We start from the raw sequence: 22,064 nt of genomic DNA on the forward strand, positions 1-22,064 counted from the left end.
ATAAGGCTATAAATATAGCCTCTGTATACATGATATACACACACTAAATCAATAAAGCTCAGCTTTTGATTACTTCTTGTATTGTGTTTTCTACAGTTAGGTTTTACTTTTGGTCGGACAACTATTTGTTAAAGTAGTGCTTGTAACGACACTCATGGTAGGATTAGCGTGTTATATGTAGGTGCTAATAATGCCACACAATGAAAGTGTATGCTAAAAGCATATTATGTTTGGAAGTGGAGAGAAGTGAATTGGAACATGTTAAGAATACTTTGGGATTTTTTATTTTTTTTTAAAAAGCAGCAACTAGCATTAAAGCGGACGAAAGTTGGACGTCGCAACAATTCGATAATATTTTTTGGTACTTGCACCTTTGAAAGTTGTAGCTGGCGAAAGTTAGGTGCGCGCTGCAGCACGTGACACCTATAGCCTGTGTTTTAATTACGGGGGACAAGGGTTTCAAAATGATATCTTTCAAATTATTGTAACAAGTTGGATAGAGGAGAACGACCCTACCCCTCGGTGATCCAAACGTAAGAATTTTGCAATGATTTTGAGTCTGTAAGCACCAACAACAGCCTTAGGTAGGTTTTGTGATGCAAGCCCATTTTTCTCAAGGCTATTCACAAGGAACAAAGCTCGGGAACTACAACACTTGCAAGGTCTATTTATGAAGCGGGAGGCTCTTGAGTATACTTTTGATGAGCATCTTGGATCCCAAGTCCATTTGTTGATGAAGATTGCTTGGGGGAAGAAGAGGAAATGGAAATTCATCACAATGGCTAAAGGAGGAAGAGTTGGCTATTCTTGCAAATGAGATTTCAAGATTTTGGAGAAAGAAGAATAGCCAAACAAGGCCCTTGTCTCATTAAAGGTGTTTATATCATTTTACTATCTTTTATTTCTAGCATAGTATAAATAGTTCTCTTCTTCTTCATGGAAGACTTAGATTATTTTGATGAGATATTGAAAACTTGTAAAACTCTAGAATTGAGTGTTTGAGAACTTGTTGAAGCTTTTGGTTGTTTGAATTGTTGAGACGGTGGTTGATTGGGAAATCAATCCCTTTTGGTCAACTTAAGAGTTTGGCGTTTTTGAGTAATCTAATTGAAGGTCTTAATCTTTTATGGTTAGGATTGTCTTTTAGCCTTATTCAATTGTGTCAATCTATTCTATCCTTAATTTCTTGTCTATTTCTTGTCTTTCATTTTTATTATTGTATCATTTTGAGGGACTTGAAAAACACTATTCAGACCTTTTACTGAGCCTTGTTTTGACAGAATCTATGCTACATTTCTTCTTTATAACAGTATTGTACAGATCTTTCTAATTGCAAAGCCAGTCTTGAATCTCTGCTATCATCTGTTGGAATTTCCCTGATTTTTTGTTAATTCCTTTGATCATGTCCACCATCAACTTAGAGTCATTCTCAAGTATGATATTCTTCAGTCTCATACTTGAGCAATACTGAAGTCCAAGTAGAGCAACCTTAATTTCTACTACATTGTTGCTCTAGAGTTCAAAGGATTCAGAGTAAGAACGCTAGCACCATTTCTCCATCATATCCTCTGATAATGCCTCCTGCTCCAGCTTTCTTCATATCACTCATAGATCTTCCATCAATGTTGATTTTGAGTTGTTGTTGTGGCCTCTTCAAATAAACTAGAAAGCTGATAATGGGAGTTGAGTAGTTATCTACAAGCACACACGTATCTTTCCAAGATAAATGAAGGTAAATATGTGTAAAGTGTTTATACAGGAGTATTTTAATTTGAAAATTCACTTGATTAACAATTTTATTGATATAGTAGGAATGTTGGCCATACTTACTAGCCCCTCTTCTCTTCCATAACTCCCAATTTTTGTACATAGGAACAATGTTGCACAAAGTCTTATGCAAAGCATTAGAGTTACCAGAGGCCCGCCAACTCAACACACTACAAAAAAACAGCCTAATTGCGGGGGTTTAATAGCGGGGGTCAGCTCCAACCTCCGCAAATCTCATTAAATAACGGGGGTTTATATAACCGACATTATTAAAAGAAACTAGCAGCGGTTTAAAACCTCCTCCATCTAAAAAAAAAAAAAAAAAAATAGCGCGCATTTTTCCCACACTTTTTTTCGCTGCTCTTTTTCTCTGAATAACAAAAAGCTCGCATAACAAAACCCCTTTCTCAAAAAGCTCAGTCTTTCACTAATTTTTTTCCCTCAAGATAATTTCATGCTTCCTTTTGAGAGATTAGCTCAAATTTCGTGCTTATTTTCTTTGGATTTCCCTCAAGGTAATTTTCTCATAATTGAATTTTTTGTGTGAATTTTACCCTTATTTTCTTCGATTTCCCTGATTTAGCAGTGGCTAAGGCGTCTCTATCACTCACTCTGGCATAGAAATCGACAAGTATCTCTTCAATTACAGTTGTTTCTACAAATGGGTCTTTCATCTTCCCTATTTTTGGGTTTGTGTATTTTTGAAAATCTGTTTATGGGTACTATCTGTTGGATGTGGGTTTTTGGGTAAATCGACAGGTAAATATGTTTCAGCGGGGTTTTTGGGTACTATCTGTTGGATGTGGGTTTTCTCTGTTTATTTTAGATTTCTTTGTTGAATTGGTGTGTCGCTATTGTATATTGACTCCTTTTCTTAACCTAAAATCCTCTAAACAGATTAATTAATTAAAGCTTCAGTTTTAGAGCTTTTATAACTTGTCTATGTTGGCTCACAACCATAACGAGACATTCAAACTTAGTCGATGCTGCTTATTTCTCAAATCGTCATTCTATGCACCTTCAAGTTTTGCAGAAATTATGTTATGTCGCAAAGCATATTTTTTAAGTGTAGCTAAATCTGCACTAATCTTATAATTCTATATTGTATTCTAGTAGACCAAGCTGCAGGTATAGTTCACTTAACTTTGGTGGTGTTTGAATATGGGTGGTGTAGTATCTGCAACTCTAAAATAGAGATTTCACTTAACTTACTTCTCAATGTTTGCAGCAAGATTTCACTATGTGGAGTTCTGTTCTTATTTGTTACATATTTTAAAGATTTTTATGCCTTTGAGGTTTTAGGTCGTGGAGGTTTCCGTCAATTTCTTGTGGTGATAGTGGTACTTTGTGGCAGTTTGTGTGCCCTTTGGAGATAAATATATTTCTTAGTTTCACTTTCTGGCAGTTTGTTTGCCTCTTGACTTATGATGTACATTTTTTTGTTCATTTGGACACTATTTTACCTTCTTAAATCTAAGCTGCTCATTCTAGTCCATATCAATACAACTATTCCTAGATAGTAGGAATAACTGCTACAGTTTGCTTATAGTGGGAAAGCCATCTTAGTTTGCTTATAGTGAAAACATAAAAAAAAGAATATCACTGGAAGATGTAGCTAGAGAAGTTCCAGCAGATGGAAGCTTACTAGGAAAGTTAATATTGCTAATGTTGCTGCAAAAAAAAAATGACCAGAAATAGAGCTTGCATATATATGATATACATTTTTTTGTTCATTTGGGCACTATTTTACCTTCTTAAATCTAAGCTGCTCATTCTAGTCCATATCAATACAACTATTCCTAGATAGTAGGAATAACTATTCTAGAGACTCGTTAGCTTCGTTGAAGTTAGAATAAGAGATGTCTCCTTCAAGTTAGAATTAGTGTCTATTTCTCTTCCTTGAAGAAGTAAAAGAGATAAATATATTAAAGACTTGGTGATAAGAGAATATAAGACACATCTATAAATAGGTGTGAAATACAATTAACATCTCTTATTTAATGGATGAGGGACTAACTTTATACTAACACCTACCATACTCTAATATTTGGATACCAACTCAAGCACGAAGTGGGAAAGCCATCTTAGTTTGCTTATAGTGAAAACATAACAAAAAGAATATCACTGGAAGATGTAGCTAGAGAAGTTCCAGCAGATGGAAGCTTACTAGGAAAGTTAATATTGCTAATGTTGCTGCCAAAAAAATGACCAGAAATAGAGCTTGCATATATATGATGTACTTTTTTTTGTTCATTTGGGCACTATTTTACCTTCTTAAATCTAAGCTGCTCATTCTGGTCCATATCAATACAACTATTCCTAGATAGTAGGAATAACTGCTACAGTTTGCTTATAGTGGGAAAGCCATCTTAGTTTGCTTATAGTGAAAACATAAAAAATAAAAAAAAGAATATCACTGGAAGATGTAGCTAGAGAAGTTCCAGCAGATGGAAGCTTACTAGGAAAGTTAATATTGCTAATGTTGCTGCCAAAAAAATGACCAGAAATAGAGCTTGCATATATATGATGTACATTTTTTTGTTCATTTGGGCACTATTTTACCTTCTTAAATCTAAGCTGCTCATTCTAGTCCATATCAATACAACTATTCCTAGATAGTAGGAATAACTGCTACAGAATCATAATTAAGAGGGAAAAATCATGTAGCATTCATCCAAGTTTACAAACTTCTCTGTTTTTTTGTTTCAATAAGGAAATACGAGATGGGAAGAGGGTGAACACATTCTTAATCTAAATAACTGCTTAAAGGATAAAACATAAAGGAAGTAGTTTATTGCCTCACTAAATCCAGTTGCTTCAGGAAGGCAGATCCAAAATGAAAAAATTAAAAGTGATATCCAATTCTATATGAAAATTCACCAAAAAAAAAAAAGCTTTGTTTTGTATTCTCCAGTAAGCCTGTCAGTGACAAAATTAAATTACTGAACTTTTTAGGAGAGTTATGGCAAATCAAAGTATTATTAGCATGGACTTTAAAATTCATACAACAAATGTCTTAGTCATATATTAGTCTATAGAGCCATTATTTCTCAAGTCGGCATTCTCTGCACCTTCAAGTTGTCTTTCTTTAATGAGCTTAGTTTTCTTTTCTTTTTTCCTTTACTTTTTTGGAAGAAAGGATTGAGTGAGATTTGTTTGTAATGTGAGATGGCTATGTATGGTGAGGTCTGTGAGTGTGAACAGGGAAAAGATGAGTAAGAAAGAGAAAGAGAAGGGAAAAAAGAGAAAATTATATGTCATCTATAGTCAACATTTGATGATATAATTAGAAGTAGCAGTAGAATGAATGCAATCACGCTCCTTCGATGTTTACGAAGTAGCACTACTTAATTCATGGTAATTTATTATATGTCTACTGTAGCGAGGTAACTTTATTGATATGGTCAAATCATATATGGTAATGATCTGTGTATAGCAGAACTACATTTAACTGCTAATTTATCCTATTGTGATGCTTTCTTGTTAAGTAGAACCAGTTGAGTCATTTTCCCATTTTCTGTTATACTAGACACATGTTATATCATTTATGATATATGCTTCTCAGTGGTCCAGATCAGTAACTTGATACAAATGGTGATTGGGTTTATTTCTATTCTTTGAACTTAACTGTGTTTATGCTTTTTTCACTTAGAATTCTTGATTTTTGCTTCTTCCCGTTGAATTTGGTTATTTGAATGGATACTGTCCGATTTTTACTTGATATGCTCTACTATATTTTCCCTGATTTGGCTTTACTAGGCCTGCATTGTCATAGCTCGAGATAATGTCAGATACTGTTTTGACTTGTGAAGGTCTGAGTTGAAGTTTCTGAAAACTTTGTTGCTTGTTTAATGATAGCAATGTTTTCTAGTAGTTGTTTGATTTTCTTTTTCTGATAAGTTAGAATAGTGGCCCTGATAGCAATGCTTAATTCTCTACTATGTTTTATTTTCTACTGTATGAGCAGTTGGATTTCCAAATTAAACTTGAATAAAGAGTTGTGGTGTTATCAGGATAGTAGCTAACTCTATTTCTATGTTTTTCATGCAGCCAAGTGATGTGGCTAGTGGATCCCTTTCGCCCATGGATGCAAGAAGATCATGCGGTGATAGTAATCCTAGTGACAACCGTTGATTTCATTGTATTGTTTGGTAGGAACGAATGTTAGAACGCTGGAGTGAATGTATTGTGTTTAAATTTAGTTTTTGAGTGATATGATAATGCTACTTAAATTTTTAGTTTAAAAAACTAATGGTACTTTATGATAACATTTGTGATTTTACAATATGTTATTGATATCTCTTAAAGTTTTAACGTTTTTTTGCTTTGATTATGATTTCCAGCTTAATTAGTGATTTTGTAATCATAATATATAAATTAAAAAATTCAATGAATTGTTGGGGGATATGAGACTGCCAGGACCTTTAAATATAAGCTAATTTTTTAAAAAAAAATTGTATATGTATTGCGGAGGTTCTAAACCGCCGCAATCTGTAATTGAAAATTATTTTTAAAAGATTAAATTTTAAAATTATGGGGGTCAACTGCCGTAAAATAACCGCCGCAAATTAGTTCTGGCGGTCAGTAAAAAACCGCCGCTAAAACACATTGCGGGGGTTTCAAACCGCCGCAAACCTTAAAAATAACCCCCGCAATTTAAGCGTTTTTTTGTAGTGACATTAGTTATCTGACAAATCCTTTGTGCATATTAATAGCCAAAGTACTAGCAAAAAAGCCTTAAACCCTTTTAGCTATATCCCCTTCCATAAAAACATGGTAAATAGCATGAAAGGAGGATGAAGTCCAACTTTATCCCCCAAATCGAGGGAAGTTAAGATTAACACTATCCAAGTGAGCTTTTGAACGAAATCGTGCCTACCAGTTGTTTGATAAGGCAAGATCTCTAAATGTTGATAGATACCAGACTGGGTCCTTGGGGAGAGAGAAAAGAGGCATTACTCCCAAATAAAGTGTTTCCCTCTGCTAAGAATTGAGAGGAGATATTCGTTGTTACTTAGTACACGGATTTAGATTAGTCAAAATAGAACTAGACAGATCAAGGTGCGGAAGGCAGTCTGAAAGAATTTATTGAGGTTGAGCACTTGGCTTGACTCTTGGGGGTTAAAAAACAGTTGATTTCAAAATCAGCTTTAAAAGTATTAATATTACTAAATCTAACTTGATTTTCAAATGATCAAATTATTTTTTATAATATTTGTTCTATGGGGACATAACATTTGACATGGCATATTCAAGAGGAGGTTCTGTGATATATGTTATTTGCAGACGACATAGCACTGATAGATGAAACGCCCGGTGGAGTTTACGATAGGCTGGAAGTTTGGAGACAAGTCCTAGATTCTAAAGGATTTCATGTTAAGCGAGACTAACATAGAGTATCTGGAGTGCAAGTTCAGTGAGGTAACACATAAGGCGGAGGTGGAAGTGAAGATTGATGCACAAGTCATATCAAAGAGAGGAAGTTTCAAGTTTCATGGTTCCATAATCCAAGGAGAAGGGGAAATTTATGATGATGTGGACAATATCACTAGCGGACTATGCTGTTACAGATGGTATTAGAGCCACTCATGTGTCAGCCTTGTCGATGGAGGGTAAGAGTTCAACTGAGTCTAGACGAATCTAGGGTAGGCAGGGCAAACTTCAGTGATGAGTCTAGGCAAATTGTATATTGTGGGACAAGCCTCAACGAGGACACTGAGTCCATAAGAGTAGGTGTATGTGACACCCTAACTTAGGAGAAGAGTTCCACATCAGCAAAACACATAGAGAATGTTGGGTATATAAGTAAGTAGGCCTTACACCCTGGTGATGCATTTTCAAAGGACATTTGCACTTTTGTCCCTATTTTGTAGTGGTCTTTAATTTTTGCCCTTCGAAATCAAACTTATGCCTAGAAGGGCATAATTTATGTATCATAATATCCCTAAGTTATGCCAGCATCATTAAAGAACTTATCCCTGGCTAAATATAAGTTCGATTTTGAAGGGCAAATATTAAGGACCGGCCCATTTGAAGGGCAAAAATTAAAGACCAGTCCATTTGAAAGGAAAACTGTGCAATTACTTCATTTTAAAGCCGTGCGGGCTTAGGCCTAAATTGGACAATGTCAGTAGCGGGTTAGGTTGTTACACACATCCTAGGTTTTGGGCGATATGAATGTGTCTCCAAGGCTTAAAGATAAGTTCTAAAAATTGGTGGTTAGACCAACATTGTTGGATAGGGCAGAGTGATGGCCAGTCAAGAACACCCACATTTAGAATATGGATGTAGCGAAGATGAGGATGCTCAGATGGATGTGTGGGCATACTACGAGAGCTATGATAAGGAATAGAATTAGATGGGAAAAGGTGGCAGTGGTCTCCGTGATGGACAAGCTGAGAGAAGCGAGGATGGGATGGTTCGAGCATGTGAAGAAGAGGTGCGTGGATGCGCTAGTAAGAAGGTGTGAGAGGTTAGATGTAGCAGGAGTTAGGGGAGGTAGAGGTAGGCTGAAGCAGAACCAGGAGAGGTGATTAGATAGGAAATGACATAAGTTTAGCTTATGGACCCTGGATAGGAAGGTATGGAGGTCGAGGATTAGGGTAGAAGATTAGTAGGTAGTCCAGTGTTGTCGCACCTTATGTGGGAGAGGTAGGGGGCTAGCTTCTTCTCCTTTTCTCCTTACTAGTGGTATTATTTAGTAATCGTGTATCTTCTTGTTCTTCAATGTCTATCATTATATGTTGTTTTATTTGCTTAGTATCTTGCTACCTTGTTGTCATATTTTTCTTGCTTCATAAAATTTTCGTTTGAGTAGAGGATCTATCGGAAACAACCTCTCTACCCCCACAAAGATCGGGGTAAGGTCCGTGACATCCTACCCTCCCTAGAGCTCACTTGCGGGATTTCACTGGATATGTTGATGTGAATATGATGACTTGGCTTCTTAATGTGTGCATTTTATGTAATGTTTGCATTCATTTTTAGTGCATTAAATATGATCACGTTTAGCAAGGAGAAGCAACCTACCTCCCGGAGCATGAGAAGGAAAACTGTTAGGTTTGCTATCCCATGCTTGAAGGTGCTAATTGTTTTCTCTAAAGGTAGGTTGACACTCTCCTTACGTGACACCAGTCTCACTTATGCTGGGCCAATATTTGTAACTTATCAAGACAAATGTTTTCAGAACCAAACCAACAAAACTTTCCAACATTATACATGAAACCCTTGACCAAGCCTTGCACACTTTTTTTCCCCATTTTCTATTTGAACGGATCTAGGTAGTCTCAACTCAATGATCAGGTATAAACTTTGGAATGTCAAACTCAATTTATATCTTTTTGCATATCAATGATCAATGGAGACCTGTAAATTAGAAAAAATGAATAAAAGATGAGTATTTCAATTTGAAATTCCTCAATTCTCAATTGCTTCAAAAGAAACGTGATATCAAGTTGAGATAATTAATCACCAAAACTCGTCTTTCTTTTTTTTATTCTTCTTCTTTAATTTATCTTTTGACATATCACCAATAACACCTGACACTATGTTGTACTATCCTATGTTTTCAAACATCACTATTTAACTTGTGCGCCCATCTTTTGACATGAAATTACATTTTATGTCTGTTTTCTCTTGTAATTTGGACTGATATTGATGGCAAAAGTTGTTTCTTCTTCAAAGGTGAACATATCTAGTAAAGGACCTTTTATGTCCAAGCATATCATGTAGTTTACAACTCTCCCACAAATGAAGCAAATGTTACCTATGTGAAACACAATAGCATGGACCGCAAAATGCCTATTGGCCTGCCAATTGCCATCCAATCTGTGTAACCATATACACCCCCCCCCCCCCCCTCCCCCCACAAACACAAATATTTGCATCAAAGCAAAGAACAAACACTTTAACAATTTGCTTCAATGGCTTACTCAAAAAATTTCTTTTTCTTTCATTCAACTTTTCAAAAGAATAAGTGGTCCAAAAGTTTTACATGAATGCGTTTACCAATAAAAGGGGAAGATTATATATGTCCCCAATTGTTCCCCACTTTTGATGTGCACTTGAAACATTGCACCTTTCATCATGGAGCACTTCACTAATGTATATCATATATCCTTTTTTTGCTTGGCCTATTAAGGTTTTAGGGATTGCTATTTGAGATGCCATCTTTGATGTGTGAGCTTGGAACACGTCTCATTAGTTGTTACCGTGAGATAAAAGGTTGATTTCATAATTTTAATGAGCTTGGAACACGTCTCATTAATCTTTGATGTGTGTGCTCAATTAGATATATACAGATATATATGTGTAACCTACTTAATTGGTCTGCTAAGTTATTATCTTTTCCTTTAATATGTTCGAAAATTAAATTGTATATTGAGATAGTATCTATAAAATTTAACCATCTTCTTCGACTACCACATTTTTACAAAAACTCATTTCGTTTTGTTTTAATTGTTTCTGTATTTGTATATGCGTACATTTTTCCTGTAATATTTCCATTATATGTTGTATTTTATGTCCTATTGACGATTTTGCATTAGGATGTTGTATTACTCCTTCTCTTTTATACCATCTATCTTTTATTTCTCTTCCTAAAGCTCCTGATAACTTGTTAAATAATTTTTTACCTAAGTCTTGATCAAAAGCATTTCCACTAATAGTACAATAATAATAGTCATTTTATACACACACACATATATAGTTTTATTTGCTTCGGCCGACTGAATACATCCACGGCTCTTAGAACTTTTCAGTAAATTTTAATTAACTATAGTGTATTATAATTGAGCATCTGAATACATCATAAAGTGCCTTTATTAAACTCTTCGGACTCATATGCGCTTGTTCACAAGTGTCCATTGCGTAAATAAGTCAATTACGTAAAACATGTCTTTAATTGTACACATCAACAACAATTGGAACATGCATGAGGTTTTACGGCTTGTTGAGACTAATGTGTATAATTAAAGTCACATATTTTAAGTGGTTAACTTGTCTACATCATGGATGCTTGAGAACACACACACAATTGAGTCGGGAGTATCTAATAGTTTGAATATCTAAATGAAATTTACTGGTAAGTATAAGAGTTTATCGATGTATTCTGCCTTCTTTTATGGAGTACTTAATTATATTAAATCTTTATCAAGATCTAATTGATTTACGTTTAAGACTTGGTAGACTAAGTATCAGTTTCACTTTTGTCAATCTTATATAAGACCGTGAAAGAATTAGCACAACTTATAATTGACATTGACCTACTAGTGATACCCAAGACATTTAACAGAATTATTGAGCTACATTACTTTTTATATCATTTAATTTGTATTCTGACTGGATTCTCCATTTTTTAGTTACATGGATGAATAGTCAAATCAGTTATATCGTGTACTATATATTGATAACAAAAAAGTCCAAAAACAAAAATCCAAAACAAAAGGAGATAAGGAAATGAATACTATCATCATGATTAACAAAAGAAAAGGGTCAAATTTGTCATGTCCTATCCCAAATTGAGTATTTTTATTCTCTGTTAAACTTTTGATCGAATTCTTACCCCGCCGTTAGAAAAAATCTCGTTTTTTGTACTTAACTTTTAATAAACTCAAACTCGACAACTTGAATGTAATTTTAAACCGTAATCAAAAGTTGATAAGTGAATCAAAACAATTTAGTAACAGCAAGGGTACGCGAGATTGTGAATGGACCACAAGTCTAATTAATAACAAAAGTGAATAATTTCATACAGTACATGGGTAAATTTGAACTTTTTTCTAAACAAAAACAATTACACTAGGAATGATGAAAAGATATTTATGGTCGCCACTTGCTACCAAGAATTTGTTAGGTACATGTGGTTATAAACATGTAGGTCCATTTAGCTAGCTAGCATCTTTGAACCCTTTGGCTGATGACTTATAGACCAAAGGATGAGACATGCATTTATGCATGTGAAAGCCAATAAGTTAAGGAGGAATTTATTTATGAGAGAGAAGAAAGAATATAAGAGCAACAAGAAAGGCAGTAAAAAAAACCAACGAATGATTGAAACAAAGTCTCCTTGGGATCTGCAAAGTTTGGTTAGGAGTTAGAATAACTTAACAAATAGAGTACCAGAGTAATAGGAAATAGTTGTAAAAATTTTACTACGGAATGGATGGAATCCCTCCATCATAAATTAAATGTCTCATATTTGAGCTCTGAACATGAAAAAAATCTTGTTAGAAAGGTATTTCCCCGTTAAACGAATCTTATACAGCATAAATCCGAATTAGTCGGATCCAATGCGAATACTGAAGCGTGTGGGAAACCAAAAATAAGTTATAGAAAACTCATCAAGCTGGCAATTTTATTTTAGAGAGAGAAAGATATTATGTATATTATGTATTGAGAGAGTTATGTGAATACAAATGAAAGTAACACCGAATCTGAAATGTCAATTCATGTCTGCTTAGCATTCATTCATTTCTTGTCATTTCATCTCTGACTAGCTGCCCTTTTTTCCCAGAACCCCATTCTCTAGTGAGCCTTTTTTTGGACACATATTCTGATAAAATTGTTGTATAAAAATTCATATACGTACACAAGCGCATTTATTTTATTTAATACTACTATTATTCATTGGTTTTAAGAAATAATATTATAGAAAGGAAAGATTCAAATTTGTCCATGTACTTAGGGGGTGTTCGTCGATCGGTTTGGCACGTTTTCAGATATTTCGATTTGATATTCAACTTAAAATGCACCAATGCCATGACTAATTAAAATTGATCGGTGTGGTTGGATTTTTCTCCTTTTGATATATTCAATTCGGTAACTTCCATTTGTTCGGTGGTTGGTAATTTTCTGGTCGGTAAAAAAAAAAAAAAAAAAACGACCTCCAAATTATTTGAAAAGAACCAACCTCCTGACTTCGGTATCTAAAATTGCAAAATTATAAAATGCACTATATCTAGGAATTTTTACCGTGATAGTATACATTTTCACCACTAAACCGTTGGTGCTTATGGTGTAAGATTTTAGTTTATTTATTTATACTTTTCAAATTCATTTTTTTGCGAAAAAACCAACCTCTCTGGAGGTTGGTATATTTTGCAACAAAAAATATTAGTATTAAAAAAGGACCTTTGGAGGTCTATTTTGCAACAACGAAAAATTATTAAAAAAAACATATAGCGATCTCTAGAGGTCGATTTCTACTTTCCCGGTTTGGAGCTAAAAACCGACCTCCGAAAGTCAGTTTTCACTTTTTTGGATTTTTGGCGCTAAAAAAATAAACCTACATAGGTCATTTTTTAAAAAAAAAATTACAAAAATCAGAGGTTGATTTTTTTCGACTTCTTTTGGAGGTCAGTTTTTGCTTTTTTTTAGTAGAGATTCATATAGCCGACCACAATTTGTTTGGGAGTGAGACGTGACTTTTGTAATTTGAGTTGCACCAAATTATGCTCACCCTACATGGGCTATCATAAATTATTCAATTTTTCCTCATTACCTGTTTTGTTTATTCATATTTTTATAGTTCGCAAATCGTCTTCCTTTTTTTTTTTTTTTTTTTGATGGAATTCCAGTGGAAAATAAGTGGATTTTATGTGTCCATTTTTCAAAAAGAAAAACGTAAATTTATGTGTCCATCTTGTTGAAGTTCCATTAGGGTTTAAGGCAAAAACAAGAATTTTTTTTCTTACCACAAGGGTAAAGTTATTCAATTCAATTAATACATATAGACACATTTAACATTTCCCCTTTAAAATTATAATCGAAGAAAAAGTACTTATTTACTTCTCCATCATATATTAGGCGTAAAAACATACAGCAATCCCTACTTTGCCTAAGGAAAATTCCTGAGGTGATTCCAAGAGGGGGAAAAAAAAAAGTTGTAGCATATCTTGCAACACATAGGTTTCATTTTGTCACATTTAGGTGTAAAGTTCAAATCCCAGAAAAGGTCATTTTCTATTCTTCGTTTCCTCTCTTTTTAAATATTCACAGACCACACCATACAATAAAAATGGGAATTTAAAAATAAATTCTCTATTTCTTTTGTTTGACTTATGACCATTTTGGGTTGTGTCACAAATTGAACTCATAATTCAATGGCATAAACTTGTCAATATGATAGTAATAAAAGCTTGTATTACTTCCAAAAGATGTGATATCCTTCTACTTACTTCATAGCTTAAAACTAAATAGTTTTAGCGTTCCTGCGTTGCACGTGTTTTTTTGCGTCAGGTAATAAAAAAGTGCATAAAATTTAGAATGAAGATTAAGTACAATATAGACTTGAATCCATAATAAAAATTACACGATCAAAAAACTTCATTACCTTATGCACTTTTTTTTTTCCAGAAATCATCACCATCGTAGTGATGGGGGGTTTGGCAGAACCCTACCATGTCGATTGAAACCAAAAATTTAGTTACATTGGAGGGGGACATGGCACCTTACCTCCATACATAAGATTACATATATATACTATTCAATATACTAATGCATTGAAACTTAAGGAAGTTAATGCATAACATCTAAGTCACCTCAAGGTGGTTCAAAGCACAAGCCTAAGTTCTTTTTAACTCTTCTCCTAAAGGAGGGGAGGTCAAGCTTATTCATTCTGAGCGGTCCTCTAGCCTCCGTTGGCAGGTCACCTTCATTCAAAAAAATTCTAGGGACTTGAATTTGTGTTGCATATTTAGCTAGTGCATCCGCCACCTCATTCCCTTCTCTAAATCAATGCTTTATCGAGATGTTTCTGTGAGCCACCTTTGCCTTAGTGTTTTCTATAATGTCCAATAACCTCCAGGGAGGCTTAAGGGAACCATCTATCATTTGTACCACCATCTTGGAGTCCAATTCTACTTCAAGGGCTTCGAAAGGATGATTGACACACCAAGAAATTCCAACTAGAGCTGCATATGCTTCACTATAATTGTTAGTGCAGAATTGGGTTGGATATGCAAAGGCCATGACCATATTCCCAATTCTATTCCTAACAATACCACTGGCTCCTGCTTTGTTTTGATTTTTCATATAACTTCCATCAGTGTTGAGCTTCGAAGTGTTTCCTGTAGGTTTGATCCATCTGATCATCTTACTAGTTATCACAGCTTTGAAGTTTTCCGCTTGTAAACAAACTTTGCTCCAGTTCCAGGTGTAGTCTATGGATTTGAATTTCTGTCTTATTGCCACCTTGATCTGAAATACGGATTGAAAACATATATTAGAAGCAGTAATATTTTTTGTTCAAATTTATTAGTGCACCTTGCTCTCCAAATTTCCCAACATACTATCATTGGAGTGATAAGTAAAAGGAATTTGTGAACACTATTTCTTAGTTTTTGTCTCCACCATTGCCAGAGAATTGTTTGAATAGTGGAACCGGTAATGCTGATCCCCAGCAGTCTGGTCATGATTTGCCATGTTTGTTTTGCAAGCTCACTTTGTGAAAAAACACGATTCCCAGTTTCTATGCATGCAGTCCTGCAACAACAACAACTAGCACCTTTGTCAATGTTAAATCTTGAAAGATTAGCATCTAGAGGAAGATTTTTCTTTAAAAGCTTCCACATGAAAAAGGAAACCTTGAAAGGAATTTCTTTTATCCAGATGAATGATAAATGTGAGGGGCAACTTCCTTCTTCCTAAGGAATTCGAATGCACTGGAACATGTAAATAAACCATTGCTATTCAGATTCCAAATAGGCTGATCCTTTTCATCATATTTACCGATAGGGATACTCTTGATCAGATTCAGAGTGTCCCTTGGTAAGGAAAAAGGATTATCATCAATCTGCCATTGCTGATTCAATAAGAAATGGTTAACTTTAACATTACCAGGATTGGCCGAAGGGTTTAACATCTGATAAAGAGACCCATGATGGGTCTAGTTATCCTACCAAAACAGACTGTTTCCGGAATTAATTTTCCAACTGATGTTGGCTTCAATATTATCTCTAATATGAAGCAAGTCTTTCCAAGCAGCTGGATCTTTTGGAGCAATGATCTTAGAGTTGAGATTGCTTCTTTGGCAATACTTTGATTTAACGAATTGTGCCCACAAAGAAGGTTCTGTTCTCAATCTCCACCATTTTTTAGCAGCAAATGTGTGACAGATATCAAGAAGACTCCTGAAACCCAAGCCCCCTTCTATGGTAGGGTATGGGTGTCAAGTGGGTCGGGCCGGGCCATTTTAATGTGGGCCACAAGGGGCCGGGTCGGGGCCGAGACGGGCCGTAAGTTAAGGGGCCGGGCTTGGAGAGGGAAAGGGTGTCCGGCCCAGCCCACCTCGGATAGGGGCTACACCTCGGGCTAACCGGGCCCGTTAGTGGGCCGGGCCGGATTTTAGTTAGTGGGCCGGGCCGGGTTTTAGTTAGTGGGCCGAGCCGGATTTTAATTATTTTAAAAAAAAAATCTAATACTAAAATTTATTAAGTTTGATACTTTAAAATCTAGTTGTTGTCAACTTTATTTTAACCATCAAGTTCCTTAAATTATACTTTGGCCGTATTTTCAATCTATAAATACCATTCATTCCTCCATATTATCTCACAATTTCCTACTCTCCTCTTTCTCTAAATTTCCTACTCATCTAAATGGGAACTAAATGGGAACAATGCACATGAGTTTTGATACTAAACCAAAGTTCTTAATTTAATTATCTCATCTGATCCTAAGTCCTAATGTCATGTGCAGATTGTCACACCTCCATCATCGGCGGAGACATTTCAATACGCTAAAAAATATTTAATTATTATTATATATAAAATATTTGAAACTAATAAGATTTTATTAATATATTATTATTATATATATAACTAATAGTTTATATTATTATATACTGTATAATAATATACCGGGCGCTAGTTTTTTTTCGGGCTCCTTCAGGCAGTGGAGGACGACCCTGAGCCTCAGTTCGAGACTGAGCAATATCATTAGCGGGACTAGTGGGTGTATTATTGTCATTATCATCATCGTCTACTTGTATCTCAACTTCATTCTCATCTTCTATACCGTACGTTTCTTGTAATTCTATATAATTCATATCATGTGCACCCACACCTATGTCGCCTATTTCACTAGGTGGTGCTTGCGGAACACGGGTATAATTTCTAGCGCTAGTACTACCCCTACCACTACCACTACCGGATATTTTCTTACCGCTAATACTACCACCGGGACATAAAGCTTTACCGATTCTTTTTAGTGGTTCCATTATGCAAATTAAAATAACTAAAATTAAAATTAAAATGAAAGAATTAAAGTACTAAATAAAAGTAAGAGATGGAACGAAGGTACCAAATTATTGAAGATAACGAAATAACAACGTGATCGTAAATTGATGAATTGAATACTTGAAGCCTTCCACTTGATCTTGTTAATTGCAAGTTTGCAAAAACAATTATAGAATACTAAAATTATAGAAATTGCTGAAAATTAAGAGGGAAAGTGAGATAAAATGAGAGGATTGTAGTAAAAAAATGATGAAATGTATGAGGTATTTATAGGTGAAAAATGGGTTAAACTGTAATTTTTTAAACTTAAAGGTCAAAAATAGTTTTAAGGGGTTGAGGGGTCCTTTTTTGGGCCAACGGTTGAATTGCCAATCTTTCCGTTGGCAACGGTCACTTGGTCACTTTGTTAATTCTTTGGGGCCCACCTGCCCATTATTAATTGAAAAAAAAAACAAAGGAAGAGATAACTAGTTTTCAAACGTTGGAAAAGGTCACTGCCCAATTTATTAATTCTGTGGGGCTCAGCTGACCAGTGACCACTAATTTTTTTATTTTTTTTAAAAAAGGAGAGCTAATTAGTTTTCATTTAGTAGCAATTAAATATTAACGGATCCGACTCCTCTCCATTTTCATTGTCTCCATTTTCCCCAAGTTCTTACTTGAATAAGAGACATATTACATGAGTTAAAATTAATGGTTAAGTTTTAATTAACTAAAGTAAGATTCTAACTATGGTTTGAATAATTAATAAATATTTCATATATTTGCTTCCAAAATTTTAAGAATCCCACAATTATAGCTATAGCTATTTTATTGGGATACAATGTTTTTAAATACTTATTATTAGTAATAAATGTAGTACTTATCTTTTTTTTTTATTGAAGTGGGCCGGGCCGGTGCCCAGGTGGGCCATCACCCAGGCTGCTGGTGGGCTGTCCACCTTGTCCGGCCCAGCCCCCTAATAAAACCCACCTAGCCCAGCCCCTTACACCTCTTAGTGGGCTTGGGCCGGGCCGGTGGTGGGCCGGGTTTACCAAGCCAGTGGTGGGCCGGGTTTACCGAGCCAGTGGTGGGCCGGGTTTACCGGGCCGGGTCCGGACTGGACCGGCCCACTTGACACCCTTATGGTAGGGTAACTCATGTTATCCCAAGAGGACCAATGATAGCTGTTTTTCCCATCTTTCTCTCCCTAGAAGAAGTTAGCAAATTGCATTTCAATCTCATATAGAGATGTAACAGGGGGCATTAAGGTAGCAAATATATGAAGTGCTTGAGATTGAAGAACATGCTTAATAATGGTAGCCTTACCACCTGGAGATAAGAATCTTCCTTGCCAACCTGCAATCTTATTTAGGATCTTTTTGGAAATGTCAGAAAAATAAGAGATTCTCTTCCTACCACAGGATATGGGACAACCTAAGTATGTGAAAGGGAAGGAAGACTGTTTGTAACCAGTCCACCTTCTTATCCTCCTGTTATAAATCATGTCCATCTTACTATGGGTGAGAAAGAAAGTCTTATCTTTATTAATCTCTTGACCAGAAGCCTTTTGATACAACCTTAGCAAATTCATCATGATCTTAATAGAAAACTTATCGGCAGAAGTGAAAAGCACAAGGTCATCAGCATAACTAAGGTGATTAATCTGGGGCCCTTTTTTATGCATAGAGAAATTAATGAACCTATCATTCTGATTAAGATGATTCAAATCTCTTGAAAGAGGCTCGGCTGCAATAATAAAAAGAGCAGGAGATAGAGGGTCTCCCTGTTTTAAGCCTCTAGAAGATTTAAAAAACCCATATCTAACACCATTAATAATAACAGAATACCAGTTGTTAGAGATCAACCTATAAACTAGATTGATAAAAAAAATCATCAAAACCCATCTTTCTAAGAACAGAAATTAAGAAATTCCAAGCCAATTTATCATAAGCTTTAGACATATCTAATTTTAAAACAACATTGCAACTGTCAGGGTTAGGTCTAATACCATGAATAATCTCTTGTGTTAAAAGAATATTCTCGGTGATTTGCCTACCTTTAACGAAACCAGATTGATTCTCAGAAATGATCTTAGGCAAAATATTGTTAATCCTTAAAAGCAAGAATTTTAGACAGTATTTTGTTTGAAAAATTACTAAGACTGATAGGTCTAAGCTTAGAAAAACAATCAAGTGAGGTGACCTTAGGAATCAGTGTCAAATAAGAATGAGTATAGTACTTTGTAAGTTCAGACCCATGAAAGAAGGAGAGAACAAAGGAGATTACCTCTCTTTTGATGATGTCCCAGCAGTATTGGAAAAAAAAACCATTAAATCCATCAGGTCCTGCACAACTATTAGGGTCCATAGAATCTATTGTCGTCTTAATCTCTTCTGTTGTGGGATATCTTGCTAATAGGACGTTGTCCTCAGTACTGATCAGATTGTTGCAACCTCTAATAAAGTCCAAATTCATATCACTTGGTTTTTCACTGAATAAGTCACTGAAATGATCGATGGTAGCTTTGGAAATATTTAAATTCCCTTCGACCCATTGACCATTTTGATCTTTAATTTTATAGATTTGGGCTCTTCTTCTCCTAGCCTTGATGGTACTGTGAAAGTACTTCGTATTGGAGTCCTCTTCTTCTACCCATTTGATTCTAGCTTTTTGTCTTAAAATAGAATCTTCCATTTTCAACCACTTGATGTATTCAGCTTTAGTCTTATTAAGCAGCATTCTATCAGTATCAGAATCAGAATTTAAGTAAGCAGTTTCTGCGTCTGAAACTTCCTTCTCAAATTTCTTGACGTTTTCAAAAACACCCCCAATACTGTTTCTAGACCACTTACTAAGTTCCTTAGCCAAAGTTTTCAGCTTTTGTTGTAATCTCCACATAGGGTTGCCATATACTTCAGTATCCCATACTTTTTAACCAAAGGAAGAAACTCTTTTTGATCAGTCCAAAAATTAAGAAATTTGAAGTATTTGATTACCTGTTGGTTGTCGTCGGAGCAATTGATGAGGAGTAGGTTGTGATCAAAACCTGTTTTGGATAAGTGCTCCACATTGATGTTTGGGAATTTAGCACTCCATTCTTCATTATGTAGCAACCTGTCTAATCTCATATGGGTCCTCTCGGTCCCTCCTCGCCCATTACACCATGTATGGATATTACCTACAAAACTAGCATCAGTCATTTCACAATCATCCATACAGTTTATAAAATCAAAACATGTATTTAATCTAAAAGGAGCACCCCTTTTCTTTTCCTCGGCTTCCATTATAGAGTTAAAATCCCCTCCGATGGCCCATGGGCCATCGATGATGGAATTCAAATCTCTTAACTTCTGCCAAAGATACTTCCTTTTGTTTGCTTTAGATCTGGCGTAGACAGGTGTTATCCAGAAATTATCAATGCTTCCCTGCAAGTGAACCTGCAAAGTCACATGTTGTCTGGTTTTGGAAACTACTGAACAAATATAGTTAGAATTCCAGAAAATCCAAATTTTACTATGAAAGTTGGAGATGGCATGATCGAAACTCATCCTTCTCCTAAACTTCTCTATTTTGTTACTATTATGAAAAGGTTCTTGTAAAGTTATAAAATCAATTTTATGAAGTCTGACAACCTTAGTGAGTCTGTCCAGAGCACCCTTGGAGGTTATCCCTCTAATATTCCATATTATGTATTTAATCATAATGGAATTTCAGAGGAAAAGACAACCTTCTCAGATTGTTCTGGTTTTCTGGGAAATTATTGTTGTTTCCCTTTTTGTTCTTTCTACCTTTCTTGTTTTTGTTACCTCTTGGTGACAAACCTTGTCGTAAGATAGCTTCTTCTTTTTCTTGTGTGATAGGGTCCTTGATTTCTTTTGGAGTTGGAGCAAATACTTCGATTAGACTATCAAGGATTTGTGCTTCTTCCTCTTCAAAGACATCTAAAAAGCTATCAGGAACCTCCTCGTTTGAGGATATTCCTGCTATTTGTTCTTCACTAGTGTCATAACAATATTCCTGATCGGAGTTATTTCCTAAATCGGGACCATATTTATTTTCAGGAGGAATGTACTCAATGCTACCCAGATCAATCTCTATTCTGCCTCCTTTTAATTGTAATTACCTTATGCACTGACCCTCATATTATATTATAATTAATTCACATGAGTTAACTCTCTGAGTTTGTCAAAAGTTTATGATACAAAATATAGAATAAGACTTCTTATATAGATGTGTTCAACTCCTAGTTCTAAATTATTTTAGTTTTAGATTCCAGAAAATAAAAAATTGGCAAAATTCTGAAAGTGAAATTAATTATTTGAATCCTAAAAGCACGAAGACTTTTAGTAAATTGTTGATTTTAGACAATTTAATGTCACTCGAGAAGATCAATATTTTAAATAGTTGAGGAATTGGTTTAATTTGCATTTTGCAATACATAGTGTACTTAAATATGAAAAGTAAAGAAAGAAAAATCCATACACTAATTCATAAATAAAGAATAATTTGAGAGTATCGAGAAATCAAGATAAAACAATATGTTTATCGAGAAATCAAGATAAACAATACTTATGTTATTTATGTACAGTGATGAACGTACCAAATAATACACCACTCCTATTTCTTTGATATTTGTTGAATAAAAAGACCGACTCATTCCATAATTTTCATGGTCAACTTTAGTAAATCAACTCGAATATAAACTTTGATTCAGACCGAACTAAAATTATAAAAGAAGAAACATAAAAGTAAAGATGAAAATTTACCTGTATTGCACATAATAAATTTTGTTTGATGGTTGACCTTCAATTCTTTTTACAGATAAATGACATTGTTTTGGGGCATTTTTATCCGTCGCCAATCTAACTTGGGTTATATCTATAAGTTCATGAAGATTTTATTACCGTGAATAATGTAATTTGAGTTTTTTTTTTTTTTTTAAATAAACTGGCATCAAGGGTCGAAGTGGCATATTTCTCGAGCGAATGATTGTGTGGATGTTCTTGAAGTATTTGATTGTCAATTACATTAGCGATTTAGAAAGATAGATTCACCTAAACCATCACCGTATCTCTTAAAATT

General features: G+C 34.9%; 1 protein-coding gene and 1 long non-coding RNA gene across 3 annotated transcripts; one reads left to right on the forward strand and one right to left on the reverse strand.

Moving 5' to 3' along the window:
- Window positions 1-1,947: 1,947 nt before the first annotated feature.
- Window positions 1,948-6,005, forward strand: LOC132602144 (uncharacterized). Of its 2 annotated transcripts, XR_009567619.1 has the most exons (3): window positions 1,948-2,282; window positions 2,354-2,398; window positions 5,818-6,005. It is a non-coding gene; the product is annotated as an uncharacterized LOC132602144 (long non-coding RNA). The 2 variants fall into 2 exon arrangements; XR_009567618.1 differs by lacking the exon at window positions 2,354-2,398.
- Window positions 6,006-18,189: 12,184 nt separating this feature from the next.
- On the reverse strand, window positions 18,190-21,761 carry LOC132601292 (uncharacterized). The gene is made up of 5 exons (XM_060314393.1): window positions 21,749-21,761; window positions 20,710-21,088; window positions 20,161-20,438; window positions 19,310-19,909; window positions 18,190-18,854 (listed from the first exon to the last, which is right to left on the reverse strand). Exons 1-5 carry the CDS (start codon window positions 21,759-21,761, stop codon window positions 18,190-18,192), a joined length of 1,935 nt encoding a protein of 644 aa, XP_060170376.1.
- Between the last annotated feature and the right edge of the window lie 303 nt (window positions 21,762-22,064).

Source organism: Lycium barbarum, chromosome 7 (assembly GCF_019175385.1).
Source record: "Lycium barbarum isolate Lr01 chromosome 7, ASM1917538v2, whole genome shotgun sequence".
Classification (NCBI taxonomy): Eukaryota; Viridiplantae; Streptophyta; class Magnoliopsida; order Solanales; family Solanaceae; genus Lycium; species Lycium barbarum.